Source organism: Microtus oregoni, unplaced genomic scaffold, assembly GCF_018167655.1.
Source record: "Microtus oregoni isolate MIOR12 unplaced genomic scaffold, Mior012 000012F_ref0000307, whole genome shotgun sequence".
Lineage (NCBI taxonomy): Eukaryota > Metazoa > Chordata > Mammalia > Rodentia > Cricetidae > Microtus > Microtus oregoni.
The window spans coordinates 207078-228554 of NW_024543071.1; the positions used below are offsets into that span (position 1 = coordinate 207078).

Sequence of the window (21477 nt, forward strand, 5' to 3'; positions counted from 1 at the left end):
CGCGAGCTAACCAAGCAGCACAGATTTCGATCTGGGCACCGAGTGAAACATCATTGTGGTGAGTGAGTGCTGCGGCAGCTGGGAACATACCTCAGCCCGCCTACACTTCCTGCCCATCCTACAGGGGCTATACTGCCCATACCTGCTCTCTCTTCCTATCCCATTCAGCTTACATTTAGATCCCCCCCACCCCCTGTCTCCCTCCCTCCCTCCCTTCTTGGGTGGCATAGCGCCTCCCTGCTCAGCCTGCTAGGGCGCTGGGACCGAACCCGAACCGGGAGGACAAAGGGGTGGCCGGTAGCTCCTTTGTTCCCATAGCCTGCCCCAGGCGAGCAGGGTGGGCCCTTTGTTCGCGAGCTAACCAAGCAGCGCGGAGTTTCGATCTGGGCCCCAAGTGAAACATCATTGTGGAGAAACATCTCTGGGGAGTGACATCACTGGGCAGGTACATCAGTGGGCAAGAAGACCTGATCCTGTAAAAGAAGATCCAAAGGGGAGTATTGGGAGGAAGAGATGGGCAGACGCCAATGCAGGAATTCTCCCAACAATCTGAAAAACAACACGAAACCACTAGAAGCCAGTGAGTTCACAACAGGAGGACATGAACACCTTAATCAAGAAGAAGTAGAAAAAACTGACTTCATGAAAGTGATTGATACCCTTAAACAGCATATAAAAAACGCCCTTATACAAATGGATGAGAAGTATAACAGAAAGTTCGAGGAATTGAGTAAATCAGTGAATGATACCCTAGGAAACCAAGGAAAAACAATCAAGCAGATAATGGAAATAGTTCATGACTTGAAAACTGAAATGGAGGCAAAGAAGAAAACACAAACAGAGGGCCGGCTGGACATGGAAAATCTAGGAAAACGAATAGAGACTACAGAATCAAGTATAACCAGCAGAATACAAGAGATAGAAGAAAGAATCTCAGATTCTGAGGATAACATAGAGAAAATAAACGCTCTGATCAAAGAAAACAGCAAGTCCAACAAACTCTCATCACAAAACATTCAGGAAATATGGGACACAATAAAAAGACCAAACCTAAGAATAATTGGAGTAGAAGAAGGAGAAGGAGTGCAGCTCAACGGTACAGAAAATATACTTAATAAAATTATAGAAGAAAACTTTCCCAACCTGAAGACAGATGTACCTATGAAAGTTCAAGAAGCATACAGAACACCAAATAGGCTGGATCAAAAGAAAACATCCCCTCACCATATAATAATCAAAACACAAAATATACAGAATAAAGAAAGAATATTAAGAGCCGCAAAGGAAAAAGGCCAAGTTACTTATAAAGGTAAACCTATCAGACTTACACCTGACTTCTCTATGGAAACCATGAAAGCCAGAAGGTCCTGGATAGATGTACTCCAAAAACCAAGAGACCACGGATGCAAGCCCAGACTACTATATCCAGCCAAACTTTCGTTCACTATAAATGGAGAAAACAAAATTTTCCAGGATAAAAACAAATTTAAACAATACGTAGCCACAAATCCAGCCTTACAGAAAATAATAGAAGGAAAATCACTAACCAAGGAGTCCAACAATGACACAATAACTCAGACATCTAGAGACCCTTCACCAGCGCAAATCAAAGAAGGAAAACACACAAACCCTACTACTAAAAAAGTGACCGGAGTTAACAACCACTGGTCATTAATATCACTTAATATCAATGGGCTCAACTCACCTATAAAAAGGCACAGGCTAAGAGATTGGATAAGAAAACAGGATCCAACATTCTGCTGTCTACAAGAAACACACCTCAACCACAAAGACAGGCACCTACCCAGAGTAAAGGGCTGCGAAAAGGCTTATCAAGCAAATGGACCTAAGAAACAAGCAGGTGTGGCCATACTAATTTCTAACAAAGTTGACTTCAAACTTAAATCAATCAGAAGAGATGAAGAGGGACATTTTATACTCATAACAGGAACAATTCATCAGGAAGAAGTCTCAATCCTGAATATCTATGCCCCTAATATAAAAGCACCCACGTACGTAAAAGAAACATTACTAAAACTCAAGGCAGACATCAAACCGCACACACTAATAGTAGGAGACTTCAACACTCCTCTCTCACCAATGGACAGGTCAATCAGACAGAAACCTAACAGAGAAATTAGAGAATTAATGGAGGTAATGAAGCAAATGGACTTAACAGACATCTATAGATTATTCCACCCAAAGAGGAAAGAATATACCTTCTTCTCTGCAGCTCATGGAACCTTCTCGAAAATTGACCACATACTCGGTAACAAAGCTAACTTACCTACACAGTTACAAAAAAATATTAGTAACCACCTGTGTCTTATCAGATCACCATGGATTAAAGTTAGAATTCAACAACAGTGCTACCCTCAGAAAGCCTACAAACTCATGGAAACTGAACAGTCAACTACTGAACCATACCTGGATTAAGAAAGAAATTACCTCAATATCAGCCCGAACACACTGAACCTGATAGAAGAGAAAGTGGGAAATACCCTACAACAGATGGGCACAGGAGATCGCTTCCTATGTATAACCCCAGAAGCACAGACATTAAGGGCAACATTGAATAAAAGGGACCTACTTAAACTGAGAAGCTTCTGTAAAGCAAAGGACATTGTCACTAAGACACAAAGGCAACCTACTGACTGGGAGAAGATCTTCACCAACCCCGCAACAGACAAAGGTCTGATCTCCAAAATATATAGAGAACTCAAGAAACTAGACTTTAAAATGCTAATTAACCCAATTAAAAAATGGGGCACTGAACTGAACAGAGAATTCTCAACAGAAGAAGTTCAAATGGCCAAAAGACACTTAAGGTCGTGCTCAACTTCCTTAGCAATCAGGGAAATGCAAATCAAAACAACTTTGAGATATCATCTTACACCTGTCAGAATGGCTAAAGTCAAAAACACCAAGGATAACCTTTGCTGGAGAGGCTGTGGAGGAAGGGGTACCCTCATCCATTGCTGGTGGGAATGCAATCTTGTGCAACCACTGTGGAAGTCAGTGTTTCGGTTTCTCAGGAAATTCGGGATCAACTTACCCCTGGACCCAGCAATACCACTCTTGGGAATATACCCAAGAGATGCTCTATCAAATGACAAAAGCATTTGTTCAACTATGTTCATAGCAGTATTATTTGTAATAGCCAGAACCTGGAAACAACCTAGATGCCCTTCAATGGAAGAATGGATGAAGAAAGTATGGAATATATACACGCTAGAGTACTACGCTGCGGTAAAAAACAATGACTTCTCGAAGTTTGCATGCAAATGGATGGAAATAGAAAACACTATCCTGAGTGAGGTGTCCCAGACCCAAAAAGATGAATATGGGATGTACTCACTCATAATTGGTTTCTAGCCATAAATAAGGGCCACGGAGTCTACAATAGGTGAACCTAAAAAAGCTAAGTAAGAAGGTGAACCCAAGGAAAAACATATAGTTATCCTCTTGTCTAAGGGAAGTAGACCAAATTGCCGGGGAGAAAATGGGATCTTGGGGGTGGGGTGGGATGGGGGTAAGGGGAGATAGGGAGAGAAAAGGTAGAAGGGAAGGACGGGGGACCTGGGGAAACAGGAGAATTGGGATAAAGGAAAGGTGGATAGGGGAGCACGGAACCACAATTCTTTGTATCCCCCATACGGTGCTCCCTTCCTCCCTTCCTCCCTCCCTCCTTTCCTCCCTCCCTTCCTCCCTCCCGCCCTCCTTCTGTCCATCCCCTCTGAGGCAGAATTTACTGAAGAATTATTTTATTTTATTTTATGTGTATGAATATTTAACCTGCTTGTATATATGTGTATCATGTACATGTCTGGTGCTCTCATTATAAGAGAGAATCCAGATTCCCTGGAACTAGAGTTAAGATGGTATGAGCCACCATGTGGGTGCTGAGAATCAAACTCAGGTCCTAAGTAAGAGCAGCAAATACTCATAACAGTTTAATCATCTCTCTCGCTCCATGAGGCAGGATCTTGCTTATACTTCAGGCTGACCTCAAACTAATGGTGCTTCTACTGCCTCAGCCTCCAAAGTGCTAACGTGTGCACCACCATGCCCAACTGCTATTTATTTTCTTAAATGAGGATATTTCCCACATCCTTTAAGCTTCAGCCCCTATAAAACCAGATCCTTCCTTTGCCTCCACTATAGAGTATTTGTGGCCAGAGATCTGTCCAGAGCCTAGTTCATGCCTCAGCAGTCTCCAAGCTTCTAGGAAGATAAGCCCAACCTGTCATCTTTCTACTTCATGAAGATCTCAAACACCCAGAGTCTGAGCTCTATGTGGTTGAGTGTTTGAGCAACTGAAAGATAACACCCTGCTATTTTCTGTCTGAAAAGGGGCTAGATTTTTCTCCAGTGAAGATTTGTTTGTTGATTTTTTTTTAAGACAGAGTTTTTCTGTGTAGCCCTGGATGTACTGGAACTTGCTTTGTAGACCAAGCTGGCATCAACTGAGACCTGCCTATCTCTGTGAAGGAATTAAAGGCATGTACCATCATGTCTGGCAACTCCAGTGAAGATTTTAATCATTGGGAGGTGGTGATGAATGAGGGGAAGCAATCTTCTAAGATTAAAGAAATTCAACCAGAACTTCCCACCCCCATCAGATGTCATACTTATGCCCAAGACCCACAGGTGGGAGTGTTATATAAGAAACACTCTGACTCTGGTTTGGAAATAACAATATTCTATATGAAGTCCACAATTCCACCACAATGCAGGCACATGACTCTCTAGGTGGTGACCTCTTGAACCTTATGGATGGGGGCCTGAGGACAGATGAGAATTCTGATAGGTCAAGAGTAAGCAGAGGTAGAGGACACAGTGTGATCAGTCAGATGCTTCTCCAGCTGGGGTCTAAGTCAAGTCTATCATCAGCCACAGACTCCCTGAGTGTCCATCCTGTGTCTATATCACAGGATTCAGCCCAAGAGCTTAAAGGTCAACTCAGTTCCCCAACAGCAATAGTTACAGACAAATGAAGACTGTGGGTGGCTGACTGTGGGCATCCTCTTTGTCCTCAGGAAGAGCTAGAGAGATGGTCTCATCAACACAGGTGGTTCTACAGCTGAGGCAAGGCACAACCATGCCTAGAGATGAAGTGGTTGAGTAGGCAGTAAAGAGTTCCCTTCATTTTTCCATTTCTAGTGTCTGTGCTCTGGGAAGGGTTCAAAGAAAAACGAAGTTCTGGATGAATTAATTTTCTCCTTAGGATAAAACTGATGTGTTTCTGTATAGCATTCAGAGAATAGGATAACCTATAAGAATCCTGAGAGCAGGTGATGATGTGAAGGCAACAAAGAATGAGGAACAAGCCCTACTGACTAGGCCACTGGGACCTATGCTGTTCCTTTGGATAACAAAGAAGAACACAGAACCCCCGGGAAATAGACATGGCTCTCAGGAGAATACTCACTGGGTTCAACAGATCTAGACACACATTTTCTTGGCTTTTCAAGTGTCTTCACAGAAATCAGAATGAAAAATTCTTGAGCAATGGGAAAAGAGACAGAGAACATTTTAAATAGTACTGGAATTTAACCAGGGGCCCTGGGATATGGATAGCACTAATGAGAAGGAAAGGAAACCACACTGACTCTGACCCAGACCTTGACCCTTTACGTCAGAGGCAAAAGAGGATAATTAACAAAATGTAGTGTGCCCAGACATGGAATGAGAGGCCAGCTGAGCTCTGTCAATTTGATAATACCCAGTTGTGACCTGTGAAGCCAAGTGTGCAACCAGAGATGTTTACACAGGCTTTGCACATGGGGCTCGCAACCCCAGAGAAGTTGCTGGGGCAGAAGGGGTTCTTCCTTGTGGTTTGTATTCAGCCAGTTTTGTTCTACGTGAGCCAATGCCACCTTATGCAGGTTCTTCACAATTGGCAGTCTGGTCCCAAGGGGCTGAAGTGTAGAATGTCCCTTCAGGAGAGTTCCTTAGGCTTTATGTGTGAGAGGTGAGGGCACAGCCAGCTGATTTTCTGTCTTCTAGAATAGTCACTGTCCTCCGGTTCCAGAGCTTCCAATCCAGTCTCCATCTGAAAGCGGGCTAGTTTTTTCTAGTAAAGATTTTAATCTGTGGATGTTAAGATGAAGGAGGGACAGTAATCCCTATGCCTATTAACGTCATGTCTGTGTTCAAGGCCTGCAGACGGGTGCGAAGGTGAGATATACAGTGAGTCAGCCAAGCACAGGTACTACTAGGATCAGTGTCCTGCCCACCCAGGACAGCTGGAGGAAGGGATGCTCAAGAAGCAGATACCCAAAATGGAATTCTAGACAGGAAAAGCACAGAGAAGAAAGGAGGGCAGAAGCAGAGCTGGCCGTATGAGTATCAAAGGGATGTCCAATTTTCTGACCTGAAAGGTCATAAGAAAGGAAAAAAGCCCTAAGGGACCTGCTTCATCTTGCTATGAGAAGCTGAAATGAAACAAGGCTGTAGACAAAGACAATTCTGTTTCCAGGAAAAACTGTTCAGGAGTCAGAGGTATATCTGAATGAAGAACAATTTGTGCAGAAGGACGTTTACAAGAGAAAATGATCAAGACGCGCTGCAAGTGGAACAGAAGTCCAGACTCAGGGACAGGGGAGTCCAATCAGCACGGGTACGAGTGGAACAGAAGTCCAGACTCAGGGACAGGGGAGTCCAATCAGCACGGGTACGAGTGGAACAGAAGTCCAGACTCAGGGACAGGGAAGTCCAATCAGCATGAGCAAGCTAAAGACAACAGCCCCACCTCACATTGAGACTTGATCATTCTTAGCGCCTTGTCACTCTAGCTACACCCAGGAAACTGATTCAGGGGACAATTTTGCTGTGTGTTAAATTCTGAGAAGCCCAAACACTGAAGAGCCCAGACTCTACAGAATAAGGCTACATCCCAGCCTCACTCTTAATCTGTCACTCTTCTACTTTTACAAATATGCTATCTTAATCATTTTTAAGTGTACAGTTCAGTGGTGTTGAGTTCACTCTTTCAATCATCTTTTCCTAAAATGTTTTGTCACCCTAAACACAAACTGTACCCATTAAGTGGACACTCCACATCCTTTCTGGAAAACTTGAATGTAATTTCTGTAAGTCTGTCTATCCTGAGCTGGCCAGATGGTTCAGGAACTGAGGGCACCTGTTACCAAGCCTACAAGTTAAGTTCAATCCCTGGGACCCACATAGTAAAAGTAGTGAACTGACTCCCATGGTTGTCCTCTGACCTCTACATGTATACTGTGGCGTGTGCGTGTGCACACGCACACACACACACACACACTTTTAAATCTGGCATCGTTCACTTAGTTCAAGGTTTTTGAGCTTCAGCCATGCTGTAGTATGTATCAGAATTTGGTGGACTTAAATATGTCACTATACGTATATGGTATATTTTATCTATTTATTTATATGTTGATGGACACTTGGATTCTAGTCCAATTGTAAATAATGCAATCTGGACATTTGCAGGCACATATTTGAGTCCCTGCTTACAGTTTCCCCTTCTTTATCATTACTAAACAATGTGTTTTAGGGTAAAACGGAGACAACTGTTGTTTTTCATTGAGAATTATACGGAAACTGGAATGAGCTAAAAGCATAAAGTCCCATGTGCTGTACAGTAATTAATGCTTCTCCTTCCCACCTCCAACATGAAAACCCGCTTTTGGTAAGAGAGAATAAATTCAACATGTAGATGAGGATGGGGTGGCACCAACTGCCTACTCCAATAAGCTCAAGCACTACACATGGTACAGTATCTAGACATTTACTGACCACAAAAGAACAGTCTACGGGGAATCTGGGTCTAGATGCAGGCCACCTATGGTGAAAGACGAAAACAAAGCCAAGCAGTGCACTTTTGATGTTATTTATCCGTGTTTCTTGCCCAGAGTCTTGCAAAGTTCTGCAAGGGTGATTCTAGTCTTCTTTTTCAAGCTGTGTGACCAGTCCTCCTCTGGGCCTGTTTCTTCATGTAGGAAATAAACAATCTGGCTTAGATCAGTAATTTTCAACAGGGTTAAGTGGAACCCTAACTATTCTTACAGTCAGATCCTAAGGAGTGAGAAAGAAATGCAAAAGGGAAGCCTGGTTAACTACTGAAGATCTTCTTTGTCTGCCTGTACTCTGGAAAACAGGAGGAAGTAGCCTACTTGGCACTTGTATAGAAAGTGACTTCAAAAATCCCACCCTCAAGCTTTCTTTCCAATTCTTTTCTGCCCTCAATTCTCCTCACAGTACTGTGGCAAGAAGCTGAAAAGCCAGGCATATGGTTGCACCAGCCTGCCACTTGGAGAGACCCCTTATTAAGGCAAAGGCAGACTCTGAACTCATTACATTCGTTGACAACAGGGTGAAGATTCATTCTTGTTTCTAGGAGACAGGAATCAATAATCTCAGTGGAAGAGAAAAGCCAGATTCAGGCCCAGTGTATAGAGTTCGTGGTCTATGAAGAAGGTTGAAGAAAGTACTTTTGTAGGGGTAATTCCCATGTCCTTGGTTGCCCTGGAGACCACAGGTTGGCTAGATGGTGTGATAGCTAATCTTACAGGTCAACTTGACTAGACTTGAGAAATCTATAGGAAAATCTACCTCTGAATGTTTTTTTTTTTTGAGTGCTTTTCCAACAACTGGACCATGAGGGTTCTGACTTAAGGACTCATCAATTGATAGACCCAATATTCAAACAGATTACCCAGGAGATGGGGTTACTGTGGGAGGTAAGGCCTAGTTAGATAATGTTGGATACTAGGAGTACCTTTTTATAAGCCATAAATTTTCCTGGTCCCTTCCTGTTGCTTCCTGTCCATGATGATGTAAAGAGAAGAGCCACATACTCACAACACCACAATGCTCTTGTCCAAACACTGTAAAACGGTGAGCCAAAATAAATCCTTCCTTCATCAAGTTGGGGTTTTTTGTTTTTGTTGTTGTTGTTGTTTAACCAGAAATTGGTCACAGCAACAGGAAAAATATCCAATACAAACAGGTTGGTCAATTCTACACTACCTATATCAGAAAGTTGTGTCACCTGGTTCAGAGATCTTTGTTCCAGGCCACACTATCTTTATCATCAAGTCAGCATCCCATAATGCATCACTAGCTAGGAAGAATAGAGCATTTCTGAAGATAATTAATGGTCTTAGGAGAACCAGGGTGACAACACCGAGGTACTCAGAAAAGTTTATCCTGTTCAATTCTTCTTCAAGTCCCATCAAGAAAATCTCAGCAGTGTGCTAGTATATGATTAGCTCACCTCTGACACATACTAATCACCGTACAGTGAGAAAGGTTCATCATGTCCAGAGCATTACTCTCTAGTTATCCCTATATACATACTGGTTTACCTTGCAGCTCACTTTGTTTTAGTTAAAACATGATTTGACTCAAAAGAAAAATGCTGATCACTGTAATTGTGGTCTGCAAATATGATATCTATGAAAACTGATGATACTGAGTCCAGGCCTGCACTCGCTCTCTTCAATTCCATACTCAGATGAGCAAACTAAGGTGCTGTTGTTTGAATCTGAAATGTCCTCAATAGGTTTAACGATTTCAACGCTTGTTTTGTATCTTGTGAATATTTTGAAAGTTGTGGAAGCATTAGAGTAGAGCCTAGATGTAAAAAGTAGGTCATAAGTGCCTTGAAGGTTATACCCATGCCCTGATACCAGCCTGCACTCCCTGTTTCTTGGTATTCCACCACATAAGTAGTTTCCTATTAACATTAGCTGTCAACTTGACACAGCTTAGAAAAAGCTTTAAAAAGGTTTCCATTGATCAACTGTCTTTATCAGGTTGGTCCACAACCTTGTCTGTGAGGGACTGTCTTGACTGTTAATTGATGTAGAAGGACCTGCCCACTTATGGGTGGCACCATTCCTGGAGCAAGTGATTCTGGGTTGTGTAAGGAAGCTACCTGAGCATGAGCCTAAGTAAACAAAAGAGAAAGCACAGCAAGCAGTATTCCTCCACGGTTTTTGCTTCAGAGTTCTGCTTGAGTTCCTACCAACTTCCCTCAGTGATGAACTGTGACCTCAAAGTATGAACCAAAACAAACAAACAAAAGCAAAACAAACAAAACAAAAACCCTTTCCTTTCTTAAGTTGCTTTTGGTCAGAGTGTTCAATCAAAGAAACAGAGAAGAGATCAGAGCACACCTCAAGATTCTGTCATCAAGAGACTTGGCTCTAGAGGGGATCCCAGGTGTCCACGGGGATGTCCCCAGCTAGGTCCTTGGGCAGCAGAGCAGAGGGTGCCTGAACTGGCCTTGCCCCACTATCACACTGATGATTATCTCGAATATCACAATAGAATCTTCTTCTGGCTACGGATGGAGATAGAGACAGACACAGAGCTCCCAAGGTCCAGTTGAAGAGCAGAAGGAGGGAGAAGATGAGCAAGGAAGTCTGGACCACAGGGGTTGATCCACCCACTGAGACAGTGTACCTGTTCTAATGGGAGCTCACCAAATCCAGCTGGACTGGGACTGAATGAGCATGTGATCAAACCTGACTCTCTGAATGTGGCTGATAATGGGGGCTGATTGAAAAGTCATTGATAAAGGCACTGGGACTTGTTTCTACTGCATGTACTGGCTTTTTGGGACCCTAGTCTATTTGGATGCAAAGCTTCCTAGGCTTGGATGTAGGGGGAGGGCCTTGGACTTCCCACAGAGCAATGTTCCCTGTCCTCTCTTAAGGAGGGAGGGAGAGGGAGTAGGGTGAGTAGGGGAGCGGGAGGGGAATGGGAGGAGGGGAAGAAGTGTAAATTTTTGAATGGAAAAACAATTAATTAAAAAAAAAAAAAGATTCTGCCACCATAGATGGAGCTGCTTTGCCATGTCTTTCCTACTGTGATGAACTTTGAAACTCCCTAAAACCTTTCCCTCTGAAGTTGTTTCTCCCAGGCACTTGATCACAGTGATGTTAAAGTTACTAATACAGGCTCCAAGGATGCTTGCAGGACTAGAAGTTAGCAGGACTGGTCTTCTATGTGGTCCTGACAAGGAGTGAGGCCAGAGCTGAGAACCAGCCTGACCAGCCTTTGCTCAACATCCTGGTGCTACTGTCTGGGGCAGAAAAACCTACCACTGAGAGGGTACAATAGGCAAGAGAGGGGTCAAGAAATTAAGAAGCAAACTAGGAATCATTATTTCTTTTCATACAACCCCTTTTCTTTTTCAAGGGTGGCTACTTTCCCAGAGAGCTAAACATACATTAGGGATGAATTTCTTTTGTGCAAAAGGAGGCTGATAGATCTACCATAATAGCAACAAACTTCCATTTTACCCTGTCATTTTTAATTTTTATTTTTTAAAAAAAACTTATTTCCCTCATTTCACATATCAATTCCAGTTTCCACTCCATCCCCTCCCCCTCCCTCCCTCCATCTAACCTCCCATTCACTCCTCAGAGAGGGCAAGGATTTCCATGGGAAGTCACCCAAAGTATAGCACATTGCTTTGAGTCAGGACCAAGGCCCTCCCCACTACATCTAGACTGAGCAAGGTATCCCTTCAAAGAGAATAGGTTCAATAAAGTCAGCACAAGCAGTAGGGATAAATCTTGGTCTCATTGCCAGTGGCCGCACAGTCTACCACAGCCATACAACTGTCACCCATATTCAGAGGACCTAGTTTGGTCCTTTGTTGGTTCCCCCACTGTCAGGTTGGAGTCATTGTGCTTCATTAACTCAGGTAAGCTGTTTCAGTGGGTATCCCAGTCATGGTCCTGACCCTCCCCCCTCCGTTGCTCATATTACCATTCCTCCCTCTCTGCAACTGGACTTTGGAACCTCAGTCCAGTGCTCCACTGTGGATCTCTGTATCTGTGCATCAGTTGCTGGATGAAGGTTCTTTGACGACATTTAAGATAGCCATCAATTCTGACTACAGGGAAAAGTCAGTTCAGGTACTCTCTCCACAACTGTTTAGGGTCTTAGCTGGGGTCATCCTTGTAGTGCCAGGTTTCTTTCTAGCCCCACAATGGCTCCCTCAATCAAGATATCTCTTTCCTTGTTCTCCTTCTTTGTCCTTTCCCCATCTAGACCATCCCATTCCCTCAAGTTCTTTTCCCCTTTCCTCTTTTTCTTTCCTCCCCTTTCTGTCCTTCCTTCTCTCCACACCCCCATGCTCCCAAATTTCTCAGGAGATCTTGACTATTTCCCCATCCCAGGGGAATCTATTTATATTTCTCTTAGGATTCTCCTTGTTACCTAGCTTCTCTGGGGTCTTGGATTATAGGCTAGTTATTCTTTGATTTACATCTAATATTCACTTATGAATGCGTACATACCATGCTTGTCTTTCTGGATCTGGGTTACCTCATTCAGGATGGTTTTTTTTTCTAGTTCTATCCATTTGCATGCAAATTTCAAGATGTCATTGTTTGCCACTGAGTAGTACTCCATCATGTAAATGTATCACATTTTCTTTAACTATTCTTCAGTTGAGGGGCATCTAGGTTGTTTCCAGGTTCTGGATATTACAAATAATGCTTTTATGAACATAGTTAAGCAAATGCCCTTATAGTATGATTGCACATACTTTGGGTATGTGCCCAAGATTGGTATTGCTGGATCTTAAGGTACAATTTTCTGAGAAACCGCCATACTGATTTCCAAAGTGGCTGTACAAGTTTGTACTCCCACCAGCAATGGAGGAGCATTCTTTCTCCTTACTCTGAATTCTCTCCAGCATAAGCTATCATTGGTGTCCCTGATACTAGCCATTGTGACTGGTGTAATCTTAGGGTAATACTAACCAAAGAAGGGAAATACCTATATGACAAGAACTTTAAATCTTTGAAGAAAGAAACTGAAGAAAATATCAGAAAATGCAAAGATTTCCATGCTCTTGGATAGGTAGGATCACCATAATAAAACTGGCAATCCTACCAAAAGAACTCTACAGATTCAATGCAATCCCCATCAAAATCCTAACACAATTTTTCACAAAAAAAATCTCGAAAAAACAATATTCAACTTCATATGGAAAAACAAAAAAAAACAGGATAGCCAAAACAATAACATACAATAAAGGAATGTCAAGAGTCATCACCATCCCTGATTCAAGATCTGCTACAGAGCTACAGGAATGAAAACAGCTTAGTGTTGGCATAAAAACAGAGAGGTTGACCAAGCGAATCAAATGGAAGACCCAGATATTAATCCACACACCTATGAACACCTGATTTTTGACAAAGAAGCTAAAATTATACAATGGAAAAAAGAAAGCATCTTCAACAAATGGTGCTGGCATAACTGGATGTCAGCATGTAGAAGAATACAAATAGACTCAAGTCCAAATGGATCAAAGACCTCAACATAAATCCAACCACAGTGAACCTCATAGAAGAGAAAGTGGGACCTAACATTCAACACATGGGCAGAGGAGACTACTTCCTAAATATAACACCAGTAGCACAGACACTGAGAGCAACAATAAATAAATTGGACCTTCTGGAACTGAAAAGCTTCTGTAAAGCAAAGGACACAGTCAATAAGGCAAAAAGGCAGCCACATCAGATAGAGAACTGATCTCCAAAATATATAAAGAACTCAAGACACTAGACATGAAAATACCAAATAAACCAATTAAAAATGGGATACAGATCTAAACAGAGAATTCTCAACAGAAGAGTATCAAATGGCCAAAAGACACTGAAGGAAATGTTCAACATCCTTAGCCATAAGGGAAATGCAAATCAAAACGACTCTGTCATTGTTTATAGAAACAAAGAGACAACCCTATGTCTGCAGAGGGCAGGGAGAACAATATCCTGCCAGAGGTCCTTTGGTCCAAAAATAAACTCCAAATACTGCCTGGGCTGGGTATTCTCGCCATCCCACAGGGGAACACTACAGTGACTCTGTCAAATCTGCTGATCCCACCTGTCTACCTTTCCTGTCTAGGAAGAACCCCATGCAGGGCTTGCTTGAGTTTCTGCTCTGACTTCCCTCAGTGATAAACTGTGATCTGGTAGTGTAAGCCAAACAAACCCTTTCCTCTTGTAAGATGCTTTTGTCAATGAGTGTGTGTGTGTGTGTGTGTGTGTGTGTGTGTGTGTTGGGAGGTTGAGGCAGGGGGCATCAATGCACCAGCACTGAGCTTCACATGGATCCACTTAAACTTTCTAGCAAAATTAGATCTAAAGTGGGAACCACCTGTCAGGCCTTAGTCATTAAGATTTAAATAAAATGAGCCACAGGAAAATGCCCTACAGATAGCACTGCTGAGGCAAGTCACTCGATAGTCCATTCTGAACTAGCTTCTCTTCCCAAACCTCAGCTGCCTGGCCTGTAAAGTGGATGCACAAGTGCCCTCTTAGAGAGTTACTGGGAAGATCTGTAAGAAATCATGACAGTGTAGTGTTGTACTCCGAAGGATCTAAAGGCTATCACAGAAAACAACAGAAGGATGCTCATGCAGAATGGTTATGAAGGGTCAGGCTTGGTCCTGACCTTTTTCTGACAGACATCAAGGTTTTGGTTCTCCAGCGGAAGAGTGGCTCATGACACATCATGTACACCAGGATTTGTTCTTTTTGTTTCTGTACACACCCTGTTCCCAAAGGAACAGAGGACTTCTTAGAAAAACACTTAAGGCAAGGCAAGCACAAGTCATTTGAAAGTAAGTATGAAGTATGAAAATAAGAAATGAAGCATGAAATTCATCAAAAAATTGTAAATGTCTCAAATAATACCATCAAGAAAGTGAAAAGATGAGATCCACAATGGAGAAAATAGTTGCAAATCATACATTTGAGAAATGACTTGTATCTAGAATTCTTGTATACAAAGAATTCTTGTAAATCAACAGACTTACAACTATCTTTAAAAATGGGCAGAGCATTTGAATAGACCTTTTTCAAAGAAAATATACAGATGACCAATAAGCACAGGAAAAGATGAAACACTATCAGTGACTAGGGAAATGCAAATCAAAATCGTACCAAGAAACTAACTCATACCACTAAGGTTGATAAAATAAAGACAGAAAACTGAGGGCTGAGAAAATGGCTCAGGGGGTAAAGTACTCACTGCATGAGTATGAGGACCTGCATTCAGATACCTAAGACCCACATAAAATCTGAATGTGATGGTGTACCTACAACTCCAACACCGAAGAAGCAGAAACAGGCAGGTCGCAGGATCTGCTGGCCAGCAAGTATAGCCAAAACAGTGAACTCCAGGTACAAGGAGAGGCTCTGTCTCCTAAAATAAGGTTAAGAACAATAGGGGAAGATACCTAAAAATCAACCTTTGGATTCCATACGTGCATACACATGTGAAAGCACCCACATAAATGTTCTCAATAGCTCTCTCTCTGCTCATTTGTGTTCATTCTCTCTTTCCTCTCTTTCTCTCTCTCTCTCTCTCTCACACACACACACACACACACACACACAGAGAGAGATACACAGAGTGAAAAGGGGGAGTGAGAAAAGGGAGAAAGATGAAGATGTAGATAAATTAGAACTTTCAAGTGATGATTATAATATCTAATGTAATTTATTATATATATATATATATATATATATATATATATATATATATATATATATGAGTGTTTTTCCTGCAATGTATGCATGTGTACCACTTGTGTGCCTGGTGCTCACAGAGGTCCACGAAAAATTCTTCTCCTTTTTCTTCTTTTGCACCAGGTTTCCTCCTCCTCCTTTCAGATCTGCTTTGGCAACATGCCCTCCTAGAAACTCCCCTGGTTCATTGGCTGGACTGTCAGTTTCTTGAGACTCACCATGGAAATACCATGAACTCTAACACTGCTGTCATCATAAACATTCAACTGATTTTCATCTGGGCTCTAGAACATTTTACGCAGTATTGACTTGTATCATCCAGCTTATCATCCAATTGAGGTCCTGAGATCCCCACCTTGAGGCACAGAAGACCCAACAAAAAGGTAGGGTACTCAGAGCAATGGACTGGCCAGTGGCAAAGGAGGCCTTGGACAGTGGAAGGCATGAGAACCAGGCAAAGGCAGACACAAGGGTAGCAGAGATGGAGCAGAGAGTGGTACATTCTTTAAACAGCAAGGACAAAGACCAACAGGGCCTGCACATCAAGATGGGCCTGGAAAGTCATAGGGCTGGAGCTAGTATGGCTGCAGAAAAGTAACAGGGAAAAGTAAGTTAGCCCAAAAGGTGTGACCATGACAGCCCTTGGATAAGTCTTCTTGCTCTGTAGCCCAAGAGTGCCAATAGGTCATAAAACAGAAAAGTTGGTAAACAAAGTTTAGAAAACTCTTTATCAACAGGTAAACAGGTTTCCTCATTTCAGGCCTTCTCAGAGCTTTTGATAAGTTCCCTAGTCATTAGCCATGAGAGATCTGCAGTGTAACACTTTCTACACGGTACTGATCACAGGGTCTCTGAACTAGTCAGTTGTGGGTGAGGGGGAGATGGTACTTGGTGTGCATCCTGAAGAAAGGCCTATGATGAGGATAATTTAGTTTGGGAGCATTGGCTCTGGAGCTTCCGTGAAGCCATCAGTGTCTAGTTCAGGCCCTCACCCAGTCCTTTGCTTCCCCTGTACCTGAGCCTCTGCATTGCTGAGAAGTGAAGCAGGCTTTTGAGAAAGTTCCTCCAGGAAAAGCTAATAAGCAGTTCAAAATTTATTGTAGGAAAACACTCAACCCAGGGGATGGCCTCCCCCAAGCCCCTGGACTGCAGCAGATGGTGTGGTTTAAATTTCAGAAACTGAGGAGTACTTAGGAAAAACAAATGTTGGCAGGCACCAAGGCACTTATAAAACCATCTGAGCTGATGAGGGAATCCAGGCCTCATGCCTCTAGAAGATGCGACAACATGAACAGAGGTGAGGAACCCGAATACTAAGATGAGGGTCTTCTGACAGAGGCTCTGGACTGGAGAAAAAGAAGGGGCAGCAAAGAGAGAGAGGGGATCAGGCCCAGTGCTTTCTGACACCCTACACTGAGACAGACCACAGAGCCTACTCCCTTTGAGGCAAAGGAAACTCTCTACTTCCACCAGATGATTGGGGGGGGGGGGGGTACTGAATGGGAGGAATAGTAAATGGTGCTTCTTGGGATTAGGATCAAGTCCTGGCCTTGCCACGTTCTAGCTGTGTGACCTGGGATGCGACAGCTGGCAACTCTCCCTTTCTTCAGCTATAGGGTGGAATATCAATAGTAACATAATAAAAAGGACTCTGAGTTAGTGCTTGATACAGCAAGTGAACATTTTCAGCTGCCATTGTTTTGGGCAGACACATGTAGGTGGCAGCTTCAATGGTGGTGCAGATGAAGAGTAGGGCCAGACCTAGTACACTGTGGTAGGGAGGTGGTAAAGAGTCCATGGGTGGTAGCATGAGTTCTGAGGTCTGCAGGCCCTGGCTGCCTGTATGTGTGCATACTAGGATTTCGGTCAGGGAGCTGTCGTCACCATCATCCCGCAGCATATTTCCTCCCCTTAGGAACACTGCCTCTAGTCGTGAATCATCTATGCACATTCAGAGTGCTTGCTGTGCTTTACATGGAAGCTAGACCAGAAATGCAGTCACCTTCAGCTGCTTCATATGCCATGACTGTGAGTCAAGAGGATGAACCACTTGCATGTTGGCATTGATAGCATGCTATACAATGGCTCACAGATGAAGGGAGTAGCCATATTGTTGGGTCATACACTGTCCAGAGCAAGCTGGGCAGTTTTTGCTTTGAGAGATATTTTACCAGCATTAATTCTGCTTGTTTTATAAAGAATTAGTGATGTCTGCAGGTCCCATAAACAGAAGTGTGTGGCTAGGATGGAAGCAGAGTGAGGAAGAGCCAGGGCAGAAGAAAGAAAATGAGATCTGTAAAATGTCAGAGGCAGCCACTCAGTAGGTATGTGGAGTAGCAGAATGATACAAGACACACATTTGGCTATGACACTGCCCTCGGCATGGAAAGGACATGCCATGCCAACTGTAGTCATTGATGAACACGCGTGCTTGAGAACAAGTACTAAGTATTGGGAGAGAATGGGGCAAGGACTTTGTCCTGCAAGTGTGGTGATCTGATCTATCATTAACTTGGGACATTAATCAAGAAACTGTGCCCAATGTCTACGGGACTGAACAAGACAATCATTGGCCCTAAGGGGTAAGGAGCTGTTCACAAAGACACCACACTTGACCAAAAGGGAGGCTACTTTTCAAAAAAGAAATCTAAAATTGGTTATAATTGCACATGTCTATAATCTTACCAAATAGGATGCTGAGGCAGGAAGATTAAATATTTGAGGGGCTGGTGAGGTGGCTCAGTGTATAAAGACACTTGCCACCATGACTGATGACCTGGGTTTGAGTCGCAGGTCCCACATGGTGGAATTTCACTGACTGATGAAATTCTCCTCTAATCTCTGTGCATGTCATGACATACGCATGCATGCATGCATGTGTGCACGTGCACACACAAAATGCAAATTTAAAAAATGTTTGAGGTTAGACTACACAGTAAGGTTTTGGCCAGCATGAAATAGTGAGATTTTGTCTCGAAAAAGAAAAAAACGGTGGTAGAGATATTTAGGGTGGGGGAGTAGATGTTTCTGGGGTCCACTCAGCTAAAGCAGCTTAACCAAATAGGTAGAACAGCTATGACCAGACTATTAAATGGGTCAAGACAGTGTCCTGCATCACCACCAAATGAGTTTTTTTAAGATTGCTTACAGGACCATGGGTGAGGGTATCTTTCCTTCTCCCATCTGTGCACTTCCAACACCAACTTTGGTGAGACTCACCTTCCTGTCTAAATCTGTGGGCAGTGGGCAGTAAGAGGACCCTTACATGAAACCAGGTTTCCTACCCTATGCCAGGTCTATCCTGGACCACCCCTTTCTGAATCTATGTGGCTGAGGCATAATCTGGGTGGAGACGGCAAACGACCAGAGGCAGCCACCCTTCCTGTGTGTCAGGGTTGCACACATTCCTAGACAGAGCTCCCCAGTCCTCCCAATGAGAAGTCTGGGAGGACTCTTACCTTTGGAGTGAGATACTTGGTCATTATTTCCTTCCCCTTCTCTCCAAGTTTTTCATCTGGAGTAACTTCATACTCTGCCTAAAACAAAAGGAAAACAGAATTACTAATAGTTTTGCTACTGAAGTTGGAATAATTATGGTGCCTTTTAACCTCTTGATCAGGAACCACCTGACCAATCCCCTCTTTCTACAGAATAGGTAACTGTAGCACACAGAGAGAGGAAGACCTGGACAGGGAGCTCAAAGTACAATTAAAAAAAAAAAAAACAACACTCTACCCTCCATAGTTATTGATCCAGTCAACCATGAACTGAAACCTCTAAAACTGTGAGTCCAATAGTTTTCTGCCACAAAATTGATTTTTCTAATAGAAAATACAAACAGAAGTTTGACCAAAAAGAAACAGTGATTTTTCTAGATGTTCTTACTACAACCTTAAAAGAAATAGGTAATATGACAAGGGAACAGTAACTGTTATTTATTTATTTTTAAGGGAAAATGGGTTTACAACCTTAAGAATATAGTATAGCAGTTCTCAACCTGTGGGTCACAACCCCTCTGGGGTTGCATATCAGAAATTTACATTAAGGGCTTTCTTTTGATTTTTGAAACAGGGTTTCACTGTGCATCCCTGGTTGTCCTGGAAATCACTCTGTAGACTAGGCTGGTCTCAAATTCACAAAGATATGCCTGCCTCTGCCTCCCAAGTGCTGGGATTAAAGGTGTGTGTCACCACCTGGCCACATTACAATTCTTAATAGTAGGAAAATTATAGTTATGAATTAGCAGTAAACCATTTTTATGGTTGGAGGTCACCACATGAAAAACTGTATTAAACGGTCTCAGCATTAGGAAGATTGAGAACCACTGGTATAGTCCATCATAGTGGGAAGGCCATGGTTGAGTTCATGGTGGCAGGAATGGGGACCCAGGCTAGTCACATTTTGTTAGATAAGGAAGTAGAACACTCAGGCAGAAAACAGATTTGGGCTGTAACATGTAAGGCTTACCACTAGAGCAACATGTCAGCCATGGGGCCTAACTGCTATGTCCAAAGGTTCTATAGCCACCACAAACAGAATCACTATTCTAGGGACTAAGTGTTCAAACAGGAGACAGTGGAAATATTCAATACTCAAACCAAAACATTCTGTCCTTGGCCCCCATAGGCTCACAGTTATCTCATAATGCAAAATCTATCAAACCCAACTTTAGTTTTTATGGTTCTGAGAATGTTCAAAAGTCCAAAATCTTTTCTGAGACCCCTGAAACCAAAAATATACTCTCAGTTGTGATTCCTATAAAAAAAATTAAAAAGTTACATTCTTCTAATACATAGTGGTAGAATAAGCATTCCCATTCCAAAAGAACTAGAGAAAAGCAAGCCCGAACCAAAGCAAGCCTGAAATGCAGCACAGCAAACACCAAACCCTGTAGTTTCGTGCCCAGCATCAGACTTGGCCAGTACCACCCCTACAGTCCTGTCAACTACAATACACATGAATTCCCTGCAGGGACTGTGAACTGTCAGACATTTCTTGGTCTCATTGGATTTTTCCTGGAAGCTTAGTACAAGCCTCCATGACATTGTAGCTCTTGCATTCAGGCTGCCTGTGAAGTTAGCACTATGTGGATGGTGCTATCAAGTTCTAAGGCCAGCACAAGATATATCCAGGACCCCTTTTATTTCAGCTGCACTGGGTCTCTGCATGTCTACTCAGATACTCTTGGAAAGCATAGTAAATTGCCTTTGAAACATTAGTCTCAGGCACCCCCCTCCACATACACAAACACCCCCACATTCTGCTTTCAAATCAATTTCCATTTTTATGACTTGGAGCCTTCTATGACTAAGGTCTTACCCTCAAGACCCCTGTCCTATTGTTCCTGTGCTCCATGATGCTAATCTCTAGCAATTAAACCTACTTTTATCCTTGGCTTTTTCTGTGCCTACCCTGTCTACAATTTAAGTATGCCCACACTCTTTTCTTCACAAAATTCAACATTTTTCCTATCTTTCTGTTCTACTTTTTGCTATGGAATAATGAATGCTCTTGTACCCTGTAAAGATTTGTCACTCGTATGGGTTTAATAAAACACTGATTAGCCAATAGTCAGGCAGGAAATACAGGTGAGGTGACCAGACTAGGAGAATTCTGAGAAGAGGGCAGCCAGACACAGTTGCCACCCAAACACAGAGGAAGCAAGATGAGAATGCTGCACAAAAGGTACCAAGCCATATGGCTAAACAAAGACAAGAATTAAGGGTTAATTTAAGATGCAAGAGCTAAAGAGAAATATGCCTGAGTCATTGGTCAGTGTTGCAATTAATATAGTTTCTGTGTAATGCTGGGTGTCCGGGAAATGAAAGTGCAATCTCTGTTAGCAACTTTTTGCTCAGATTTTTTTCTATAAATTAAACTAAAAGGAGAAAGCAAAAACCAGGCCACAGCCCAACTACACTGTCATGAATTG

The 21477-nt window shown here is 42.7% G+C and overlaps 1 protein-coding gene across 4 annotated transcripts in view; it reads right to left on the bottom strand.

Annotated features, from left to right (window-relative positions):
• Window positions 1–21477, bottom strand: part of Grk5 (G protein-coupled receptor kinase 5) — a 225251-nt gene that overhangs the window by 44985 nt on the left and 158789 nt on the right. For all 4 annotated transcript variants that reach the window (XM_041661152.1, XM_041661151.1, XM_041661154.1 and 1 more), the window contains one exon: window positions 19004–19081. In XM_041661152.1, the coding sequence (XP_041517086.1) occupies window positions 19004–19081 (78 nt within the window). The remainder of the gene's footprint in view (window positions 1–19003; window positions 19082–21477) is intronic.